At 54.3% G+C, this 19,944-nt stretch overlaps 1 protein-coding gene across 1 annotated transcript in view; it reads left to right on the forward strand.

Moving 5' to 3' along the window:
• LOC138784235 (SCO-spondin-like) overlaps positions 1–19,944 on the forward strand; it is a 251,800-nt gene that overhangs the window by 93,713 nt on the left and 138,143 nt on the right. The window contains exons 49-61 of the mRNA XM_069959741.1: positions 2,281–2,454; positions 4,087–4,122; positions 4,687–5,703; positions 6,657–6,815; positions 6,898–7,068; positions 12,933–13,097; positions 14,050–14,229; positions 15,182–15,304; positions 15,394–15,547; positions 15,655–15,780; positions 15,863–15,954; positions 18,510–18,683; positions 19,573–19,743. Coding sequence (XP_069815842.1) covers positions 2,281–2,454; positions 4,087–4,122; positions 4,687–5,703; positions 6,657–6,815; positions 6,898–7,068; positions 12,933–13,097; positions 14,050–14,229; positions 15,182–15,304; positions 15,394–15,547; positions 15,655–15,780; positions 15,863–15,954; positions 18,510–18,683; positions 19,573–19,743 — 2,742 coding nt within the window. The remainder of the gene's footprint in view (positions 1–2,280; positions 2,455–4,086; positions 4,123–4,686; positions 5,704–6,656; positions 6,816–6,897; positions 7,069–12,932; positions 13,098–14,049; positions 14,230–15,181; positions 15,305–15,393; positions 15,548–15,654; positions 15,781–15,862; positions 15,955–18,509; positions 18,684–19,572; positions 19,744–19,944) is intronic.

Genomic DNA, 19,944 nt, shown 5'->3' on the forward strand with positions numbered 1-19,944 from the left:
TTAGTGCAGCAGTCAGTATGGAGAGGGGCAGATGTTAGTGCAGCAGTCAGTATGGAGGGAGCAGCGGGGCAGATGTTAGTGCAGCAGTTAGTATGGAGGGGGGCAGCGGGGCAGATGTTAGTGCAGCAGTCAGTATGGAGGGGGGCAGATGTTAGTGCAGCAGTCAGTATGGAGGGAGCAGCGGGGCAGATGTTAGTGCAGCAGTCAGTATGGAGGGGGCAGCGGGGTAGATGTTAGTGCAGCAGTTAGTATGGAGGGGGGCAGATGTTAGTGCAGCAGTCAGTATGGAGGGAGCAGTGGGGCAAATGTTAGTGCAGCAGTGAGTATGGAGGGGGGCAGCGGGGCAGATGTTAGTGCAGCAGTCAGTATGGTGGGGGGCAGATGTTAGTGCAACAGTGAGTATGGAGAGGCAGCGAGGCAGATGTTAGTGCAGCAGTCAGTATGGAGGGGGGGCAGATGTTAGTGGAGCAGTCAGTATAGAGGGGGGGCAGATGTTAGTGCAGCAGTCAGTATGGAGGGGGGGCAGATGTTAGTGCAGCAGTCAGTATGGAGGGAGCAGTGGGGCAAATGTTAGTGCAGCAGTGAGTATGGAGGGGGGCAGCGGGGCAGATGTTAGTGCAGCAGTCAGTATGGTGGGGGGGCAGATGTTAGTGCAGCAGTCAGTATGGAGGGGGGGCAGATGTTAGTGCAACAGTAGAGTATGGAGGGGGCAGCTGGGGCAGATGTTAGTGCAGCAGTCAGTATCGAGGGGGGCAGATGTTAGTGCAGCAGTCAGTATAGAGGGGGGCAGCGGGGCAGATGTTGGTGCAGCCGTCAGTATGGAGGGGGGCAGTGGGGCAGATGTTAGTGCAGCAGTCAGTATGGAGGGGGGCAGCGGGGCAGATGTTAGTGCAGCAGTCAGTATCGAGGGGGGCAAATGTTAGTGCAGCAGTGAGTATGGAGGGGGGCAGCGGGGCAGATGTTAGTGCAGCAGTCAGTATGGTGGGGGGCAGATGTTCGTGCAGCAGTCAGTATGGAGGGGGGGGCAGATGTTAGTGCAGCAGTGAGTATGGAGGGGGCAGCGGGGCAGATGTTAGTGCAGCAGTCAGTATGGAGGGGGCAGCGGGGCAGATGTTAGTGCAGCAGTTAGTATCGAGGGGGGCAAATGTTAGTGCAGCAGTGAGTATGGAGGGGGGCAGCGGGGCAGATGTTAGTGCAGCAGTCAGTATGGTGGGGGGGGGCAGATGTTAATGCAGCAGTCAGTATGGAGGGGGGGCAGATGTTAGTGCAGCAGTGAGTATGGAGGGGGCAGCGGGGCAGATGTTAGTGCAGCAGTCAGTATGGAGGGGGCAGCGGGGCAGATGTTAGTGCAGCAGTCAGTATGGAGGGGGGGCAGATGTTAGTCCAGCAGTGAGTATGGAGGGGGCAGCGGGGAAGATGTTAGTGCAGCAGTGAGTATGGAGGGAGCAGTGGGGCAAATGTTAGTGCAGCAGTCAGTATGGAGGGGCCAGCAGGGCAGATGTTAGTGCAGCAGTCAGTATGGAGGGGGGCGGATGTTAGTGCAGCAGTAAGTATGGTAGGGGGCAGCAGGGCAAATGTTAGTGCAGCAGTCAGTATGGAGGGGCCAGCAGGGCAGATGTTAGTGCAGCAGTCAGTATGGAGGGGGCAGTGGGACAGATGTTAGTGCAGCAGTCAGTTTGGAGGGGGGTAGTGGGGCAGATGTTAGTGCAGCAGTCAGTATGGAGTGGGGCAGATGTTAGTGCAGCAGTCAGTATGGAGGGGCCAGCTGGGCAGATGTTAGTGCAGCAGTCAGTATGGAGGGGCCAGCTGGGCAGATGTTAGTGCAGCAGTCAGTATGGAGGGGGCAGCAGGGCAGATGTTAGTGCAGCAGTCAGTATCGAGGGGGGGGCAGATGTTAGTGCAGCAGTCAGTATGGAGGGAGGGGCAGATGTTAGTGCAGCAGTCAGTATGGAGGGGGGCAGTGGGGCAGATGTTAGTGCAGCAGTCAGTATGGAGGGGGCAGTGGGGCAGATTTTAGTGCAGCAGTCAGTATGGAGGGGCCAGCTGGGCAGATGTTAGTGCAGCAGTAAGTATGGTGGGGGCAGCAGGACAGATGTTAGTGCAGCAGTCAGTATGGAGGGGGGGCAGATGCTAGTGCAGCAGTCAGTATGGAGGGGGGCAGTGGGGCAGATGTTAGTGCAGCAGTCAGTATGGAGGGGCCAGATGGGCAGATGTTATTGGGGCATTGTTGCTGTTGTCCTGTGTGTTTGGTTCTGACTTCACTGTGATATTACTCTCTAGCAGAGCCCACAGGAGCCCCGGGCCCCGTCACATATACCTTCCCTGGAGAAGCCAAACCCACCCACTGCAGGCCCGGGGAGTATGAGTGCGGCAGCGGTGAGTGCGTAAACGCCTCCAAATCCATGTGTGACGGGAAAGGTGACTGCCGGGACTTCTCCGATGAGGAAGGATGTGGTAAGAGGTGGACCCCTATAGTGTGGAGCTGGGGGTCTCTGTGGACCAATATAGTGTGGAGCTGGGGGTCTCTGTGGACCTCTATAGTGTGGAGCTGGGGGTCTCCGTGGACCTCTATAGTGTGGAGATGGGGGTCTCTGTGGACCCCTATACTGTGGAGATGGGGGTCTCTGTGGACCAATATAGTGTGAAGATGGGGGTCTCTGTGGACCTCTATAGTGTGGAGCTGGGGGTCTCTGTGGACCTCTATAGTGTGGAGCTGGGGGTCTCTGTGGACCAATATAGTGTGAAGATGGGGGTCTCTGTGGACCTCTATAGTGTGGAGATGGGGGTCTCTGTGGACCTCTATAGTGTGGAGCTGGGGGTCTCTGTGGACCTCTATAGTGTGGAGATGGGGGTCTCTGTGGACCCCTATACTGTGGAGATGGGGGTCTCTGTGGACCAATATAGTGTGAAGATGGGGGTCTCTGTGGACCTCTACAGTGTGAAGATGGGGGTCTCTGTGGATCTCTATAAGTTGAGCTGGGGGTCTCTGTGGGCCTCTATAGTGTGAAGATGGGGGTCTCTGTGGACCTCTATAGTGTGGAGCTGGGGGTCTCCGTGGACCTCTATAGTGTGGAGCTGGGTGTCTCTGTGGACCTCTATAGTGTGGAGATGGGGGTCTCTGTGGATCTTTTTAAGGTTCAGCTGGGTGTCTCTGTGGACCTTTATAGTGTGGAGATGGGGGTCTCTGTGGACCTCTATAGTGTGGAGCTGGGGGTCTCTGTGGACCTCTATAGTGTGGAGCTGGGGGTTTCCGTGGACCTCTATAATGTGGAGCAGGGGGTCTCTGTGGACCTCTATAGTGTGAAGATGGGGGTCTCTGTGGACCTCTATAGTGTGGAGATGGGGGTCTCCGTGGACCTCTATAGTGTGGAGCTGGGGGTCTCTGTGGACCTCTATAGTGTGGAGATGGGGGTCTCTGTGGATCTTTTTAAGGTTCAGCTGGGTGTCTCTGTGGACCTTTATAGTGTGGAGATGGGGGTCTCTGTGGACCTCTATAGTGTGGAGCTGGGGGTCTCTGTGGACCTCTATAGTGTGGAGCTGGGGGTTTCCGTGGACCTCTATAATGTGGAGCAGGGGGTCTCTGTGGACCTCTATAGTGTGAAGATGGGGGTCTCTGTGGACCTCTATAGTGTGGAGATGGGGGTCTCCGTGGACCTCTATAGTGTGGAGCTGGGGGTCTCTGTGGACCTCTATAGTGTGGAGATGGGGGTCTCTGTGGATCTTTTTAAGGTTCAGCTGGGTGTCTCTGTGGACCTTTATAGTGTGGAGATGGGGGTCTCTGTGGACCTCTATAGTGTGGAGCTGGGGGTTTCCGTGGACCTCTATAATGTGGAGCAGGGGATCTCTGTGGACCTCTATAGTGTAAAGATGGGGGTCTCTGTGGACCTCTATAGTGTAGAGATGGGGGTCTCTGTGGACCTCTATAGTGTAGAGATGGGGGTCTCTGTGGACCTCTATAGTGTAGAGATGGGGGTCTCTCTGGACCTCTATAAGGCTAAGCTGGGGGTCTCTGTGGACCTCTATAGTATGGAGCTGGGGTTCTCGGTGGGAGATGAGCCGCTCTGATTTTCTGTCTTCTTGTTCCAGGTGTTGTTCCTCCAGGATTGGAGACCACCATGCCCGGTAAGTTCCCCTCAGGGAATAACTTACTGGTTTTAGGAGACATAAGGAAATTGTACTCAGACAGGTGCTGCCCCTTGCAGATAGGAGCTGCCTGATGTAGATAGGGGGCCAGTGCCATACCTTCTCCTCCCATACATTGTACTTGCAGGGCCACACAATGCCCCCCATGATAATACCGCTCTATAATACTGCCACCATCACCGTGTACTGTCACATAATGTACCGTGCAGTGTATCTGGATGCCACCTGTAATAATACCCCATACAGGCACAAGTAATAGTAATGCCATCTGAGAAGAGCTCACACTACTGATATACATATAGACTCATGGGGTAATAGGCCTTGTGGGCCAGGACTTCTGTGGTGCCCTCTTCAGTAGTGGTAGCTGAGATCAGCTCTGCCCCCAGACCTCACCATCATGTCCTAAACCTCCAGCCACCACTTCTAATGATGGGAAGTGTCAGAGTTCCCATGTGGATCACTTGTCCCGCGTTTCTCTGATCAGGTAGGAGGATAGCCCTCATTCTCCCCCACATTGCACTCACGTGTCCTCTTCCTCCACAGAGTCACCCACTACACTGATGCATCTTTCAGCTTCACCTGGCACTGGGCACTTACCAGGCTCCCCTCTCCCGGGATATATTGGAGAACCAGGAATTTATTACCAATCCCAGCCAACCGGTAGTCCAGGTATAGTGAGCGGCAGACCTGTGCAGAGGACGACCCCTGCGGAAGCCAATACTGCGCAACCCGGCATCCAGGAAGAGCATCTTGTCAGCGGAAAACCTGGAGTCCCAGAAGGACCTAAGCAAACACTGGAGTCCAGCTCCAGGATCCCGAAACCTGCCCTGGTGTCACCTATTGGGACCATTCTCCCACCTGTGGTGACTACAGATACATCGAGTACTACTCTATGGATGGCGGCAGTCACATCTAGAAGGAGCATATCTGGAGGTCCTGGATTTCGCCCCAATGATTACCAAACTGGTGTTCCTGGGTTGGCCACTTCTTTTGCTGGTAAGGACACATGGACATTGGACACAGATGTAGTTGACACTTCCCCACACACAGGACAGAGTATACAACCATCTTTAATGGCATCTCCTAGACCCGGTGAAGAGATTTCATACCACACCACATCACCTGCTGGTGAGATCCTAATATTTCCATCATCCGGGGTAAAGACCGACCAGTCGAGTAGGTCCAGTGGCCCAATGACAAAGGAATCTCCAACCGGGACCTTAGAATTAGCATCTAAACAAAGCCTTGGAGAAAGTCAAGCCTGGTCCTCTTTATATTACCAGTCAGGTCCAACAGCGCCCCCCTTGTCATTTACTAAAGTAAAGACTCACAGTACCCTTACCCCAAGACTGAGAACGGCCTCTAGGGGCAGTGTGGACACAAGTCCGGGGCCCGATGTCTTTGTGGTACCAGATGGACACCATTCCAGCTTGAAGCCTGGTTCTGGTACGGTGGTTATATGGAAGGAGCCTATCGAGGTTTCACCAGAAGGGGGCCCAGATGAGGGGCAGACTAGACCAGGGGGTCGTGAAGAACATTATGTCATTCATACCTATGAAGGTTTGTATAAAGTCCTGCTCTAGATTATTGTTCTTGACTCTATCACAACTGTGCCGAGCTTCTATTGGAAAGTCCAAAAAGGTTTATGTTCTTCTCGGCTAGTTGAATGTCCTGCACCATGAACGATAAGGATCCGCAGTCAGTGTGTCAGTCCTTTCCTGGACTTTATTCTTGTCCCTCGTTTTATAAAGGTGTTGGCCCATGTAGTTTCTCTCCTCCATCATCTCTGTGCTCCCAAGGGGATCTACTAGTAAGATGGATGCCATCTAATGCCTGATCCTCCACTGGTGGTCTTACTCCTGCCACATGCCATGCTTGCTGCAAATGGAACCTGTCAGTGTTGTTCTAAGCAGGAGGCAACCTGAGAGCTGACAGAAGGCCAGCAGAGGGGTGATCAGATGTGATGAGAAGAGGGATGTACCCCCTGATCAGATTGCCCCTACTCTCCAAGATACAGTAGTTGTTCCCATGGTGCCGCACATGGTGGAGAAGAAGAAGTAGTGCCCTGACTTCTTACCATGGACAAGCCTTTGGCATAGACTAGCCTCCATCATAAACTAGCCTCCACCATGGACACGCTTTCACCATGGACAAGCCTCCACCATAGATTAGCCTCCACCATAGATGAGCTTTCTCCATGGACGAGGCCCCACCATAGACATGCTTTCACCATGGACGAGCCTCCATCATAAACTAGCCTTTACAATAGACTAGCCTTCATCATAAACTAGCCTTCATAATAGACTAGCCTCCATAATAGATGAGCGTTCACCAAGGAAGAGCCCCCACCCTAGATGGGCCTCCATCATGGACTAGCCTCCCCCATAGACAAGCCTCCATCATAAACTAGCCTTCACCATGGACAAGCCTCCACCACATACAAGCTTTCACCATGGATGAGCCTCCAACATAGACTAGCCTGCCATGTGTCACCATGTGGATGTTTGTTGTAGGAACCAGCAGCACTTTACCCATGGACCTGTCCACCGAGGCCGCCAGAGCCCTCTGTAGTTTGGGTCAGTTCGCCTGCACCGTCTACGGCTGCATCAACGGGTCCGAGGTGTGTGATGGACAAGACGACTGCCCTGACGGCTCTGATGAGCAGCTTTGTGGTGGGTGACCCTCCATTCACAATATTCCTTTCGCTGTCCCGGACTTTCCTGATCCTCACTTCTTCTGCTTTATGCTTTGCAGGGACTTCATCTGTGTTTTCCAGCCTTGCCCCCTCATGGTACGTCCCCACCCCAGGACCCAACGTGTGCTCCTCCAGACAATTCCACTGTGTCTCAGGGGAATGCGTCTCCATTGACAGACGCTGTGACCTCAAGAGGGACTGTGTCGATGGCTCAGACGAGGATGACTGTGGTAGGTGGACCTTGTCTTATCTCTACTGGTTCCATGAGTAGAGTTACATGAAACTTCTATCTTTAGAGACCCTCCAAGACATCCTAGAGAGATAGCGCTGCAATGTGGGTATAGCACCACAAACAGGATCCCTTATTACCAACATACAAGTCCCCCCGAATGGCTGTGCTGCTTCACAGGATTCATCAGTGCCAGGGAGTCATCAGGGCAGGAGCCATCAGAGCTGAAGCCAGGTGCATCAGGGTTGGGCGTCATCAGGGTAAGCTATTGTCAGGGCAGGAGTCATCAGGGCCCGGCAGGAGCCATCAGTAATGGGCATCATCAGGGCCGGGCGTTATCAGTGCTGGTCGTCATCAGGGTGGGAGTCATCAGGGCAGGAGCCATCAGAGCTGGGCATCATCAGGGCCCGGCGTAATCAGGGCCGGGTGTCATCAGGGCCGGGTGTCATCAGGGCAGAAGTCATCAGTTCTGGGCATCACTAGTGCTGGGCGTCATCAGGGTCGGGTGTCATCAGGGTGTCCCGCTGTCCCAGAGGTGTAGCTAGGCTCTCCTGCACCCGGGGCAAAGATTCAATTTGGCGCCCCACTTGTGTGCGCAGTAAGCACAGGGGGGCCCATGTTGTCCCTTCACTGCTGTTATATATATATATATATATATTTTTTTTTTTTTAAATGAAGTTTAGATAAGCGATTGTTCAGATGAGCGATTCCCTCATCTCTCCTTGCAGCACTAGTGCGGTGTTCACAATATGGGACACATAATGTCATATTTCCTGTGTACCTGGAATGTTTCTATGAAGAATAATTATCAGGCAGCTCTGGGCTCAATCACTATTTTTTAAAGTACTTCCATTTTTCCCATTTAAAATTTGGTCCCTAAGTACCTTAACGGAGGCGCCGTTGTCTCCGCTCCCTGCTGTCTGTACCTGAGGAGGCGCCGTTGTCTCCGCTCCCTGCTGTCTGTACCTGTGGAGGTGCCGTTGTCTCCGTTCCCTGCTGTCTGTACCTGAGGAGGCGCCGTTGTTTCCGCTCCCTGCTGTCTGTACCTGTGGAGGGGCCATTGTCTCCGCTCCCTGCTGTCTGTACCTGTGGAGGGGCCATTGTCTCCGCTCCCTGCTGTCTGTACCTGAGGAGGCGCCGTTGTCTCTGCTCCCTGCTGTCTGTACCTGAGGAGGCGCCGTTGTCCCCGCTCCCTGCTGTCTGTACCTGAGGAGGTGCCGTTGTCTCCCCTCCCTGCTGTCTGTACCTGTGGAGGGGCCATTGTCTCCGCTCCCTGCTGTCTGTACCTGAGGAGGCGCCGTTGTCTCCGCTCCCTGCTGTCTGTACTTGTGGAGGGACCATTGTCTCCGCTCCCTGCTGTCTGTACCTGAGGGGGCGCCGTTGTCTCCGCTCCCTGTTGTCTGTACCTGAAGAGGCGCCGTTGTCTCTGCTCCCTGCTGTCTGTACCTTAGGAGGCGCCGTTGTCTCTGCTCCCTGCTGTTTGTACCTGAGGAGGCGCCGTTGTCTCTGCTCCCTGTTGTCTGTACCTGAGGAGGCACCGTTGTCTCCGCTCCCTGCCGTCTGTACCTGAGGAGGCGCCGTTGTCTCCGCTCCCTGCTGTCTGTGCCTGAGGAGGCGCTGTTGTCTCCGCTCCCTGCTGTCTGTACTTGAGGAGGCGCTGTTGTCTCCGCTCACTGCTGTCTGTACCTGAGGAGGTGCCGTTGTCTCCGCTCCCTGCTGTCTGTACCTGAGGAGGGGCCGTTGTCTCCGCTCCCTGCTGTCTGTACCTGAGGAGGCGCCGTTGTCTCCGCTCCCTGCTGTCTGTACCTGAGTAGGCGCCGTTGTCTCCGCTCCCTGCTGTCTATACCTGTGAATCAGGAGGCGAAGCTTCCTGATCTATCTCCAGTGTGACACCCAGTGTAATGTGATTCTATGGTGCCGTCTCCTAATGCACAGGTACGCTCAGCAGGAGAGTTGATGGAACCTCGGAAAATCCTAGGTTCGATTGAACGCGAACATTCACAAACCTGCCGCATTAGATTGCTGATGCCTTACCAGTCCATGAGGAAGGAGGAGAGTACCGCCTGGAATTCTGGGATTCAGCCTATTACCTATTACCTAGGCTGAATCCCAGAATTCCAGGCGGTACTCGGGCACTCTCCTCCTTCCCCACGGACCAGGCAGGCATCAGTAATCTAATGCGGCAGGTTTGTGAATGTTCGAGCTCGATAGAACCTAGGATTTCCCGATGTTCGATCACCTCCACTCAGCAGCGGAGACAACAGCAGCAGTAACACCTCCAGTAAGGTTTTCCGTCACCTCCAGTAAGGTATTCCATCACCTCCAGTAAGGTATTCCGTCACCCCCAGTAAGGTATTCCGTCACCTCCAGTAAGATATTCCGTCACCTCCAGTAAGATATTCCGTCACCTCCAGTAATGTTTTCCATCACCTCCAGTAAGGTATTCCATCACCTCCAGTAAGATATCCCGTCACCTCCAGTAAGATATTCCGTCACCTCCAGAAAGGTATTCCGTCACCTCCAGTAAGGTATTCCGTCACCTCCAGTAAGGTATTCCGTCACCTCCAGTAAGGTTTTCCGTCACCTCCAGTAAGGTCCATCACCTCCAGAAAGGTATTCCGTCACCTCCAGTAAGGTCCATCACCTCCAGTAAGGTATTCCGTCACCTCCAGTAAGGTTTTCCGTCACCTCCAGTAAGGTATTCCGTCACCTCCAGTAAGGTATTCCGTCACCTCCAGTAAGGTATTCCGTCACCTCCAGTAAGGTATTCTGTCACCTCCAGTAAGGTCCATCACCTCCAGTAAGGTATTCCGTCACCTCCAGTAAGGTGTCCCGTCACCTCCAGTAAGGTATTCCGTCACCTCCAGTAAGGTCCATCACCTCCAGTAAGGTATTCCGTCACCTCCAGTAAGGTGTCCCGTCACCTCCAGTAAGGTATCCCGTCACCTCCAGTAAGGTCCATCACCTCCAGTAAGGTATTCCGTCACCTCCAGTAAGGTATTCCGTCACCTCCAGTAAGGTATTCTGTCACCTCCAGTAAGGTCCATCACCTCCAGTAAGATCTTCAATCACCTCCAGTAAGGTATTCCATCATCTACAGTAAGGTATCCCGTCACCTCTAGTAAGATATCCCGTCACCTCCAGTAAGGTATTCCGTCACCTATAGTAAGGTATCCCGTCACCTCCAGTAAGGTTTTCCATCACCTCCAGTAAGGTTTTCCATCACCTCCAGTAAGGTATTCCATCACCTCCAGTAAGGTATTCCGTCACCTCCAGTAAGGTATAATGTCACCTCCAGTAAGGTATTCCGTCACCTACAGTAAGGTATTCTGTCATCTCCAGTAAGGTTTTCCGTCACCTCCAGTAAGGTATTCCGTCACCTCCAGTAAGGTATTCCGTCACCTCCAGTAAGGTTTTCCATCACCTCCAGTAAGGTATCCCATCACCTCCAGTAAGGTATCCCGTCACCTCCAGTAAGGTATCCCGTCACCTCCAGTAAGCTATTCCATCACCTCCAGTAAGGTTTTCCGTCACCTCCAGTAAGGTATTCCATCACCTCCAGTAAGGTTTTCCGTCACCTCCAGTAAGGTATTCCATCACCTCCAGTAAGGTATTCCCTCACCCCCATTAAGGTATCCCGTCACCTCCAGTAAGGTATTCCGCCACCTCCAGTAAGGTTTCCTGTCACCTCCAGTAAGGTATTCCATCACCTCCAGTAAGGTTTCCTGTCACCTCCAGTAAGGTTTTCCATCACCTCCAGTAAGGTATTCCATCACCTCCAGTAAGGTATTCCATCACCTCCAGTAAGGTTTCCTGTCACCTCCAGTAAGGTATTCCATCACCAAATTCAAAATAGAAATAATTTAGAAAAATGACTCTTGTTCAGTATCATGGTCGCTGTATATACAGATACAGGTGCTTTATAGATTGGCGTAGGGAACCTTGGCTCTCCAGCTGTTGCAAAACTACAACTACCATCATACATGGACAGTCACAGCTAAAACTTTGGGTGTCCAGACATGATGGGAGTTGTAGTTCTGCAACAGCTGGAGAGCCAAGGTCCCCTACCCCTGCAGATAGTAGGTGAGGTTTATATAAATGTGATTTATATTTGGAGAGGGCAGTTATTAAGGGGTTAAGTATGGAATAATGTACAACCAGACCAGACCCCTAAATAGACACTGGACGCTCTCTTATGTGTCTCCCTCCATCCCAGACTGGTGTCACCCTGTACCCCCTTTCCCCCCTCCCCAGACTGGGCACCCTTCACCCCCCTCCCCAGACTCCTCCAACACACCTGTATTTTCTTTCTTCCTCCTCCATAGTGCAGTGTACATACAGGACCTGCGGTGACATCATAGTCACATGTCAAGGTCCTTCACCATCTCTTTCCTGTCCTGTCTCCTGGCTGCTGTTTAGCCCTGATTTGCACAAAATCTCGGTAAAAATGCAGCGATTTTGGGCAAATTATAGCTAAACAGCAGCCAGGAGACAGGACAGTATGGGAAATAGCTCTGCTGATCAAGTAATAATCGTCCCCGTCCTCCCCACACTTACAGAGGGCCGGACGCTTCCAGGCTGCCTCATCCACTGGGATCCTTCTCTCTGCTCCCTGTGATGGCGCCCCCCTGGTCTCTGCGCCCGGGGCAGCTGCCCCCCATGACCCCCCCCCCCCCCCTCAGCTGCCCCCATCACCCCGGCCCTGCGCTGTCCCCCAGCCCTCGTCCCCGCACTGGTAGCTGCGGCTGATGACTAGGGTCTTTCACTGTGTGCGCTCCTAATGAGCGCTCACAGTGCCACTAAAGCCCCTATTCCATGGAACGATTATCGGACGTATTCGGCCGCTATGGACAATAATCGTCCTGTAGAATAGAGTGCAACGATCAGCCGACATCGTTCATGTCGGCTGATCGTTGCAGTCGCTTGTTTTTCAACATGTTGAAAAACAAGCGACTGATATAGCAACGATCTGCTGCCGTCGCTCCGTTGAATAGGAGCGTCGGCAGCAGACGCTGCTATATCCTATGGGCTGCCCGGACAAAGGGGGCACAGAAGGCCTCCTATACTATATGGGGGCACAGAGTGGCCTGAATACTACTTAGGGTCATAACTGCTCATATTGGGGGGCCATACTAAGTGGGGTAATAGCGAAAGTTGGGAGGTATGAGGTTAGGTATTGTCAGTGCAGGAGTCATTAGGGCCCAGCATCTTCAGGGCAGGTGTCATCAGGGTGGGGAGTCATCAGTACTGGGTGTCATCAGGGCGGGGTGTCATCAGGGCGGGGTGTCATCAGGGTGGGGAGTCTTCAGGGCAAGGAGTCACCAGGACGGGGTGTCATCAGGGCCCAGCATCTTCAGGGCGGGGTGTTATAAGGGGCGGGGTGACATAAGGGTGGGGTGTCATTAGGGCGGGCAGTCATCAGGGCCGGGTGTCATTAGGGCGGGCAGTCATCAGGGCCGGGTGTCATCAGGGCGGGGTGTCATCAGGGCGTGGAGTCTTCAGGGCAAGAAGTCACCAGGGCGGGGTGTCATAAGGGCGGGGTGTCATAAGGGTGGGGTGTCATCAGGGCGGGGAGTCATCAGGGCGGGCCCCAGAGGCTTGATGAACACTTCCTTCCTGTTCCTGAACAAGGTTACTTCTCTGATTCCTCTGAAATGGCACAGCCTTATAGTGACTCCTGCAGAGGAGTGGTAGCCAGTCTGTGCTGCGGGCAGCTTGAAGACTTAGGATATTTATTAATGTTACACAGCGAGCACCTGCAGAGAAGGTTCTGAGGAGCCGGCAGTCTGGGGGGTCGCTCTAGGTCTTGCATGTCCGTAGAGTTGACCACCATTACTGAGAACCTGAGGTCTTCTGTTCCTACAGCAGATTGCATCCTGTCCCCATGGACATCATGGAGTGACTGCGGCCGTTCTTGTGGGCTGGGGGTGATGTTCCGCCGCAGAGATGTTGTTCGGGAGCGTCTGCCAGGAGGACATTGTGCCGGAGCCCAGTTTGACAGTAAAAGCTGCTTTGTGACGGCTTGTCCAGGTAAGAGCAAGAACAGTGATGGGGTGTGGTGATATATCTGGTCACTGGCGGTGATGGGGCGGGGTGATATATCCGGTCACTGGCGGTGATGGGGCGCGGTGATATATCCGGTCACTGCCGGTGATGGGCCGGGGTGATATATCCGGTCACTGCCGGTGATGGGGCACGGTGATATATCCGGTCACTGGCAGTGATGGGGCGGGGTGATATATCCGGTCACTGGCAGTGATGGGGCGGGGTGATATATCCGGTCACTGCCGGTGATGGGGCACGGTGATATATCCGGTCACTGGCAGTGATGGGGCGGGGTGATATATCCGGTCACTGGCAGTGATGGGGCACGGTGATATATCCGGTCACTGCCGGTGATGGGGCACGGTGATATATCCGGTCACTGGCAGTGATGGGGCGGGGTGATATATCCGGTCACTGGCGGTGATGGGGCGGGGTGATATATCCGGTCACTGGCGGTGATGGGGCAGGGTGATATATCTGGTCACTGGCGGTGATGGGGCGGGGTGATATATCCGGTCACTGCCGGTGATGGGGCGCGGTGATATATCCGGTCACTTGCGGTGATGGGGCGGGGTGATATATCTGGTCACTGGCGGTGATGGGGCGGGGTGATATATCCGGTCACTGGCGGTGATGGGGCGGGGTGATATATCTGGTCACTGGCGGTGATGGGGCGGGGTGATATATCCGGTCACTGGCGGTGATGGGGCGCAGTGATTTATCCGGTCACTGCCGGTGATGGGGCGCAGTGATATATCCGGTCACTGCCGGTGATAGATCCGCCATATACTAACACATTACAGGCAGTATGGGTCAGTGATGTCAGGCGGTTTGGAGTATTTGCAGACATTCAGGCCGTTATACACATATCAGAACGTCCATATTTAGAGGCAGATAATGAGACTCATGTCATGAAATGTCTGTGACCCCCCCCCAGTGAACGGAGCCTGGTCCAACTGGGGAGAGTGGTCTGTGTGTGATGCCGAATGTCAGGGTGGAACCCGCTCCAGAAGAAGAAAGTGTGAGGACCCTCCACCCAAAAATGGAGGTCTCCCATGTGCTGGGGAGCCTGTGCAGACCGAGCCGTGTAACTTACATCCCTGCGGGGACTCAGAAGGTGAGGAGGCCGGGGGGATTCCTGGGGATGGGAGGAGGTCGAGAGGGTCTGTGGGGACAGGAGGAGGCCGGGAGGATCTCTGGGGATGGGAGGAGGCCGGGAGGATCTCTGAGGATGGGAGGAGGCCGGGAGGATCCCTGGGGATCGGAGGAGGCCGGGAGGATTTCTGGGGATGGGAGGAGGCCGGGAGCATCTCTGGGGATGGGAGGAGGCCGTGAGGATCCCTGGGGATGGGAGGATGCCAGGAGGATCCCCCGGGAAAGGGAGGAGGATGGGAGAATCCCTGGGGATGGGAAGAGGACGGGAGCATCCCTGGGGATTGGAGAAGGCCGAAAAGGATCTCTGGGGATCAGTGGAGGATGGGAGGATCCCTGGGAAAGGGAGGAAGGAAGGATCCCCGGGGATGGGAGGAGAACGGGAGGATCCCCTGGAAATGGGAGAAGGCCGGGAGGATCTCTGGGGATGGGAGGAGGATGGGAGGATCCCTGGGAAAGGGAGGAGGACGGGAGGATGCCCGGGGACGGGAGGAGGACGGGAGGATCCCCGGGGATGGGAGGAGGACGGGAGGATCCTCGGGGATGGGAGGAGGACGGGAGGATCCCCCGGGATGGGAGGAGGACGGGAGGATCCTCGGGGATGGGAGGAAGACGGGAGGATCCCCGGGGATGGGAGGAGGACGGGAGGATCCCCGGGGATGGGAGGAGGACGGGAGGATCCCCGGGGATGGGAGGAGGACGGGAGGATCCCCGGGGATGGGAGGAGGACGGGAGCATCCCCGGGGATACGAAGAGGACGAGAGGATCCCTGGGAAAGGAGGACGGGAGGATCCCCGGGGATGGGAGGAGGACGGGAGGATCCCTGGGGATGGGAGGAGGACAGGAGGATCCCCGGGGATGGGCCTCCATTCCTTGCTGATCACCTCATCACGGTAACTTCATCTTTGTGCTGACAGATTGTGGTCCTGAGATGATTCATCTTCACTCTGGAGATTGTGAATCCCACCAGCTGGAGCCGTGCCCCCTGACCTGCCGCGGCCTGAACGCTGAGACCTGGTGCAGTGGAGATTGTATGGAAGGTGGGCACCAGCTGGGACCCTCAAAACACCGTCCTCCTCCCTATATGTCACCTAGGTGATATCATCCCAATATCCTGTTATCCTCACAGGTTGTCGCTGCCCCCGGGGTCTGTACCTCCAGGACGGTCATTGTGTGAACATCAGTCAGTGTCGCTGCAGTGTGGAGCACGTATCTCAGCATGTATCTCAGCACGAATCTCAGCTTCCAGGGGAGACTTACAGTCCTGATGACTGCAGTGTGTGGTGAGAGCCTGTAGGGGGGCTGTTACAGTAACCGCCCACATTGAAGCCTCCTCCCTCTTCTTTTATTCTTGTGTCCCAGATCTCAGACTCTTTGTCCCTCTCTGCAGTCAATGTCAGGATGGGAAGGTGACGTGTGACAGCTCGGCTTGCTCTCAGAACTGCAGGTGGTCGGGGTGGTCTCAGTGGACCCCATGTGATCAGACTTGTGGGAGTGGAGTACAGGAAAGATTCAGGTAGAGTGTGGAGGGGCGCCCCCTAGTGTCCCGATGTCAGGACAGTCAGCAGCGTATAACAGACTTGTCTCAATCCCTCCAGGTCTCCATCCAACCCACCCAGTGCCAATGGTGGGACCCCCTGCCAAGGAGACACCCGGGAGGTCCGTGAGTGCTACACCCCATGTGACAACGGTGAGACGTCCCCAAGAGCATTGTATATAAATGTGGTGTTATAAGAGCTCAGAGGGTCATAATATAACACTGCGGGGGAGGTCCTGTTCCTGAGTAGGGGGTGGGGTCTGTTATAGAGGCAGACGCTGAGCAGGGGTGGGGTCTGTTATAGAAGCAAACGCTGAGCAGGGGTGGGGTCTGGTATAGAGTTAGATGTTGAGCAGGGGTGGGGTCTGTTATAGGGACTGATGCTGAGCAGGGGTGGGGTCTGTTATAGAGGTAGATGCTGAGCAGGGGTGGGGTCTGTTATAGGGACTGATGCTGAGCAGGGTTGGGGTTTGTTATAGGGGCAGACACTGAGCGGGGGTGGGGTCTGTTATAGGGGCAGATGGTGAGCAGGGGTGGGGCCTGTTAAAGAGGCAAACGCTGAGCAGATATGGGGTCTGTCATAGGGGCAGATGGTGAGCAGGGGTTGGGTCTGTTATAATGGCAGACGCTGAGCAGGGGTGGGGTCTGTTATAGAGGGAGACGCTGAGCAGGGGTGGGGTCTGTTATAGAAGCAAATGCTGAGCAGGGGTGGGGTCTGGTATAGAAGCAGATGCTGAGCAGGGGTGGGGTCTGTTATAGGGGCAGACGCTGAGCAGGGGAGGGGTCTGTTATAGAGGCAGACGCTGAGCAGGGGTGGGGTCTGTTATAGGGGAAGATGCTGAGCAGGGGTAGGGTCTGTTATAGGGGCAGATGCTGAGCAGGGGTGGGGTCTGTTATAGAAGCAAACGCTGAGCAGGGGTGGGGTCTGGTATAGAAGCAGATTCTGAGCAGGGGTGGGGTCTGTTATAGGGGCAGACGCTGAGCAGGGGAGGGGTCTGTTATAGAGCCAGACGCTGAGCAGGGGTGGGGTCTGTTATAGAGGGAGACGCTGAGCAGGGGTGTGGTCTGTTATAGAAGCAAACGCTGAGCAGGGATGGGGTCTGTTGTAGAGGTAGATGCTGAGCAGGGGTGGGGTCTGTTATAGGGACTGATGCTGAGCAGGGGTGGGGTTTGTTATAGGGGCAGACACTGAGCGGGGGTGGGGTCTGTTATAGGGGCAGATGGTGAGCAGGGGTGGGGCCTGTTAAAGAGGCAAACGCTGAGCAGATATGGGGTCTGTCATAGGGGCAGACGCTGAGCAGGGGTTGGGTCTGTTATAATGGCAGACGCTGAGCAGGGGTGGGGTTTGTTAGAGGCAGTAGCTTAGCAGGGGTGGGGTCTGTTATAGAGATAGACGCTGAGCAGGGGAGGGGTCTGTTATAGGGGCAGACGCTGAGCAGGGGAGGGGTCTGTTATAGAGGTAGACGGCGAGCAGGGGAGGGGTCTGTTATAGAGGTAGACGCTGAGCAGGGGAGGGGTCTGTTATAGAGGTAGACGCTGAGCAGAGGTGGGGTCTGTTATAGAGGTAGACGCTGAGCAGAGGTGGGGTCTGTTATAGAGGTAGACGCTGAGCAGGGGAGGGGTCTGTTATAGAGGTAGACGCTGAGCAGAGGTGGGGTCTGTTATGGAGGGAGACGCTGAGCAGAGGTGGGGTCTGTTATAGAGGTAGACGCTGAGCAGAGGTGGGGTCTGTTATGGAGGGAGACGCTGAGCAGAGGTGGGGTCTGTTATGGAGGGAGACGCTGAGCAGAGGTGGGGTCTGTGGTCAGAGGGGGCTTCCTGTCTGACTCTAGTACACTCTATTACTCTCTAATCGGTATATGATACTGAGGAGACCTCTAGGACTAATAGAAATAGGACATCATCAGGGTGAGGGTCCTATCATTCATGACATTATTAGTGTGAGGGTCCTATCATTCATGACATCATCAGGGTGGGGGTCCTATCATTCATGACATCATCAGGATGGGGGTCCTATTATTCAGGACATCATCAGGATGGGGGTCCTATTATTCATGACATCATCAGGATGGGGGTCCTATTATTCATGACATCATCAGGGTGGGGGTCCTATTATTCATGACATCATCAGGATGGGAGTCCTGCTATTTATGACATCATCAGGGTGGGGGTCCTATTATTCATGACATCATCAGGGTGGGGGTCCTATTATTCATGACATCATCAGGGTGGGAGTCCTGTTATTCATGACATCATCAGGGTGGGGGTCCTATTATTCATGACATCATCAGGGTGTGGGTCCTATTATTCATGACATCATCAGGGTGGGAGTCCTGTTATTCATGACATCATCAGGGTGGGGGTCCTATTATTCATGACATCATCAGGGTGGGGGTCCTATTATTCATGACATCATCAGGGTGGGAGTCCTGTTATTCATGACATCATCAGGGTGGGAGTCCTGTTATTCATGACATCATCAGGGTGGGAGTCCTGTTATTGCAAGTTCTTGCCTACAGTGTGTACCTCTGGGGGTTTAGGTAGGGGTGGTACCTGTAATAGAAGTAGGCGTGTCTGTGTGAATGGTGCTGAGCGGGGGCGGGGTTTCACACCCGTACACTCTGTTACTGACTGATCTCTGTAACGTTCTGTATACCGTGGCACGCTGTCACCTGGACATTACACTGATCTCGTTCCTTCCTCGGCAGAGACGAGTTTGTTCTGGAGCGAGTGGACGGCCTGGACTTCATGCTCTAGAACCTGCTTCTATGATGTAGACAGTACAGGAGTGCGGAGAAGGTTCCGGCACTGTAACAGCTCGGGGTCGCTCTGCGGGGGCGAGTCCATGCAAGAGGAGGCGTGTGACACATCCCCCTGCCCCGGTCAGTATGACATCATCAGCCCACCTGTATACAGGGGCGGATTAACTTTACCATGGGCCCCTGTCTGTTCACCAAGCTTGGGCCCCCCAACCCACTGTAACTATGGTGACACTAGCTTTAGTCTTGTACCTCCATAATGCAGCCTGTACAGGACCTGTGGTGACATCATTGTCACATGATAAGGTCCTTCAGTATGTTCTCTAATGTTACTGCATTGTCTCCTGGCTGCAGCTTTGCCCTGATTTGTGCAAAATTGCTGTAAAAAGCATTGATTGTTATGAAAATCATGGCTGACCTGTAGCCTGGAGATAATATACAACTGAAAGTATAAGTCTGTTTGGGGGGCCTTGGGCCCCCCCCAGGAGCTCAGGGCCCCAGGCTATCGCCCGAAATGGACGTGTTGTAATCCACTACGGACTGTATACCTGTATACTGCAAGTGTGACATCACACCACAACCCACTCCATCAGTATCACATTGTCTAAACCTCTCCTCATCACCTGTATACACACAGCAGTATATACACCTCACACCTGTATACACCTCTCCTCATCACCTGTATACACACAGCAGTATATACACCTCACACCTGTATACACCTCTCCTCATCACCTGTATACACACAGCAGTATATACACCTCACACCTGTATACACCTCTCCTCATCACCTGTATACACACAGCAGTATATACACCTCACACCTGTATACACCTCTCCTCATCACCTGTATACACACAGCAGTATATACACCTCACACCTGTATACACCTCTCCTCATCACCTGTATACACACAGCAGTATATACACCTCACACCTGTATACACCTCTCCTCATCGCCTGTATGTACACAGCAGTATATACACCTCATACCTGTATATACCTCTCCTCAGTGCTCGGGGGATGGACCTCCTGGGGCTTCTGGACAGAATGTACAGCGACCTGTGACTCTGGAGTCCAAACCCGGAGCCGCTCCTGTTCCAGACCTGCACCGCTTCACGGGGGCCCTGAGTGCCAGGGACCCCACATCCAGACCAGGGAGTGTAATACACAGCCCTGCCGAGGTGAGCAGCCCCCCCATACACCCAACGGGCACGGCCCCCCCATACACCCACTGGGCACTGCCCCCCCTCCCCCCATGCACCCACTGGGCACAGTAGGTGTGGTTTACTTGGAGTCGGTGTGGTTTGCCAAGATATCTTAAGTTGGAAACAGATTTGGTGCAGATTTTGGTAATTGTATAGACTGGTCCCATACATCTCCAC

Source organism: Dendropsophus ebraccatus, chromosome 2 (genome assembly GCF_027789765.1).
Source record: "Dendropsophus ebraccatus isolate aDenEbr1 chromosome 2, aDenEbr1.pat, whole genome shotgun sequence".
In the NCBI taxonomy this organism is placed as follows: Eukaryota; Metazoa; Chordata; class Amphibia; order Anura; family Hylidae; genus Dendropsophus; species Dendropsophus ebraccatus.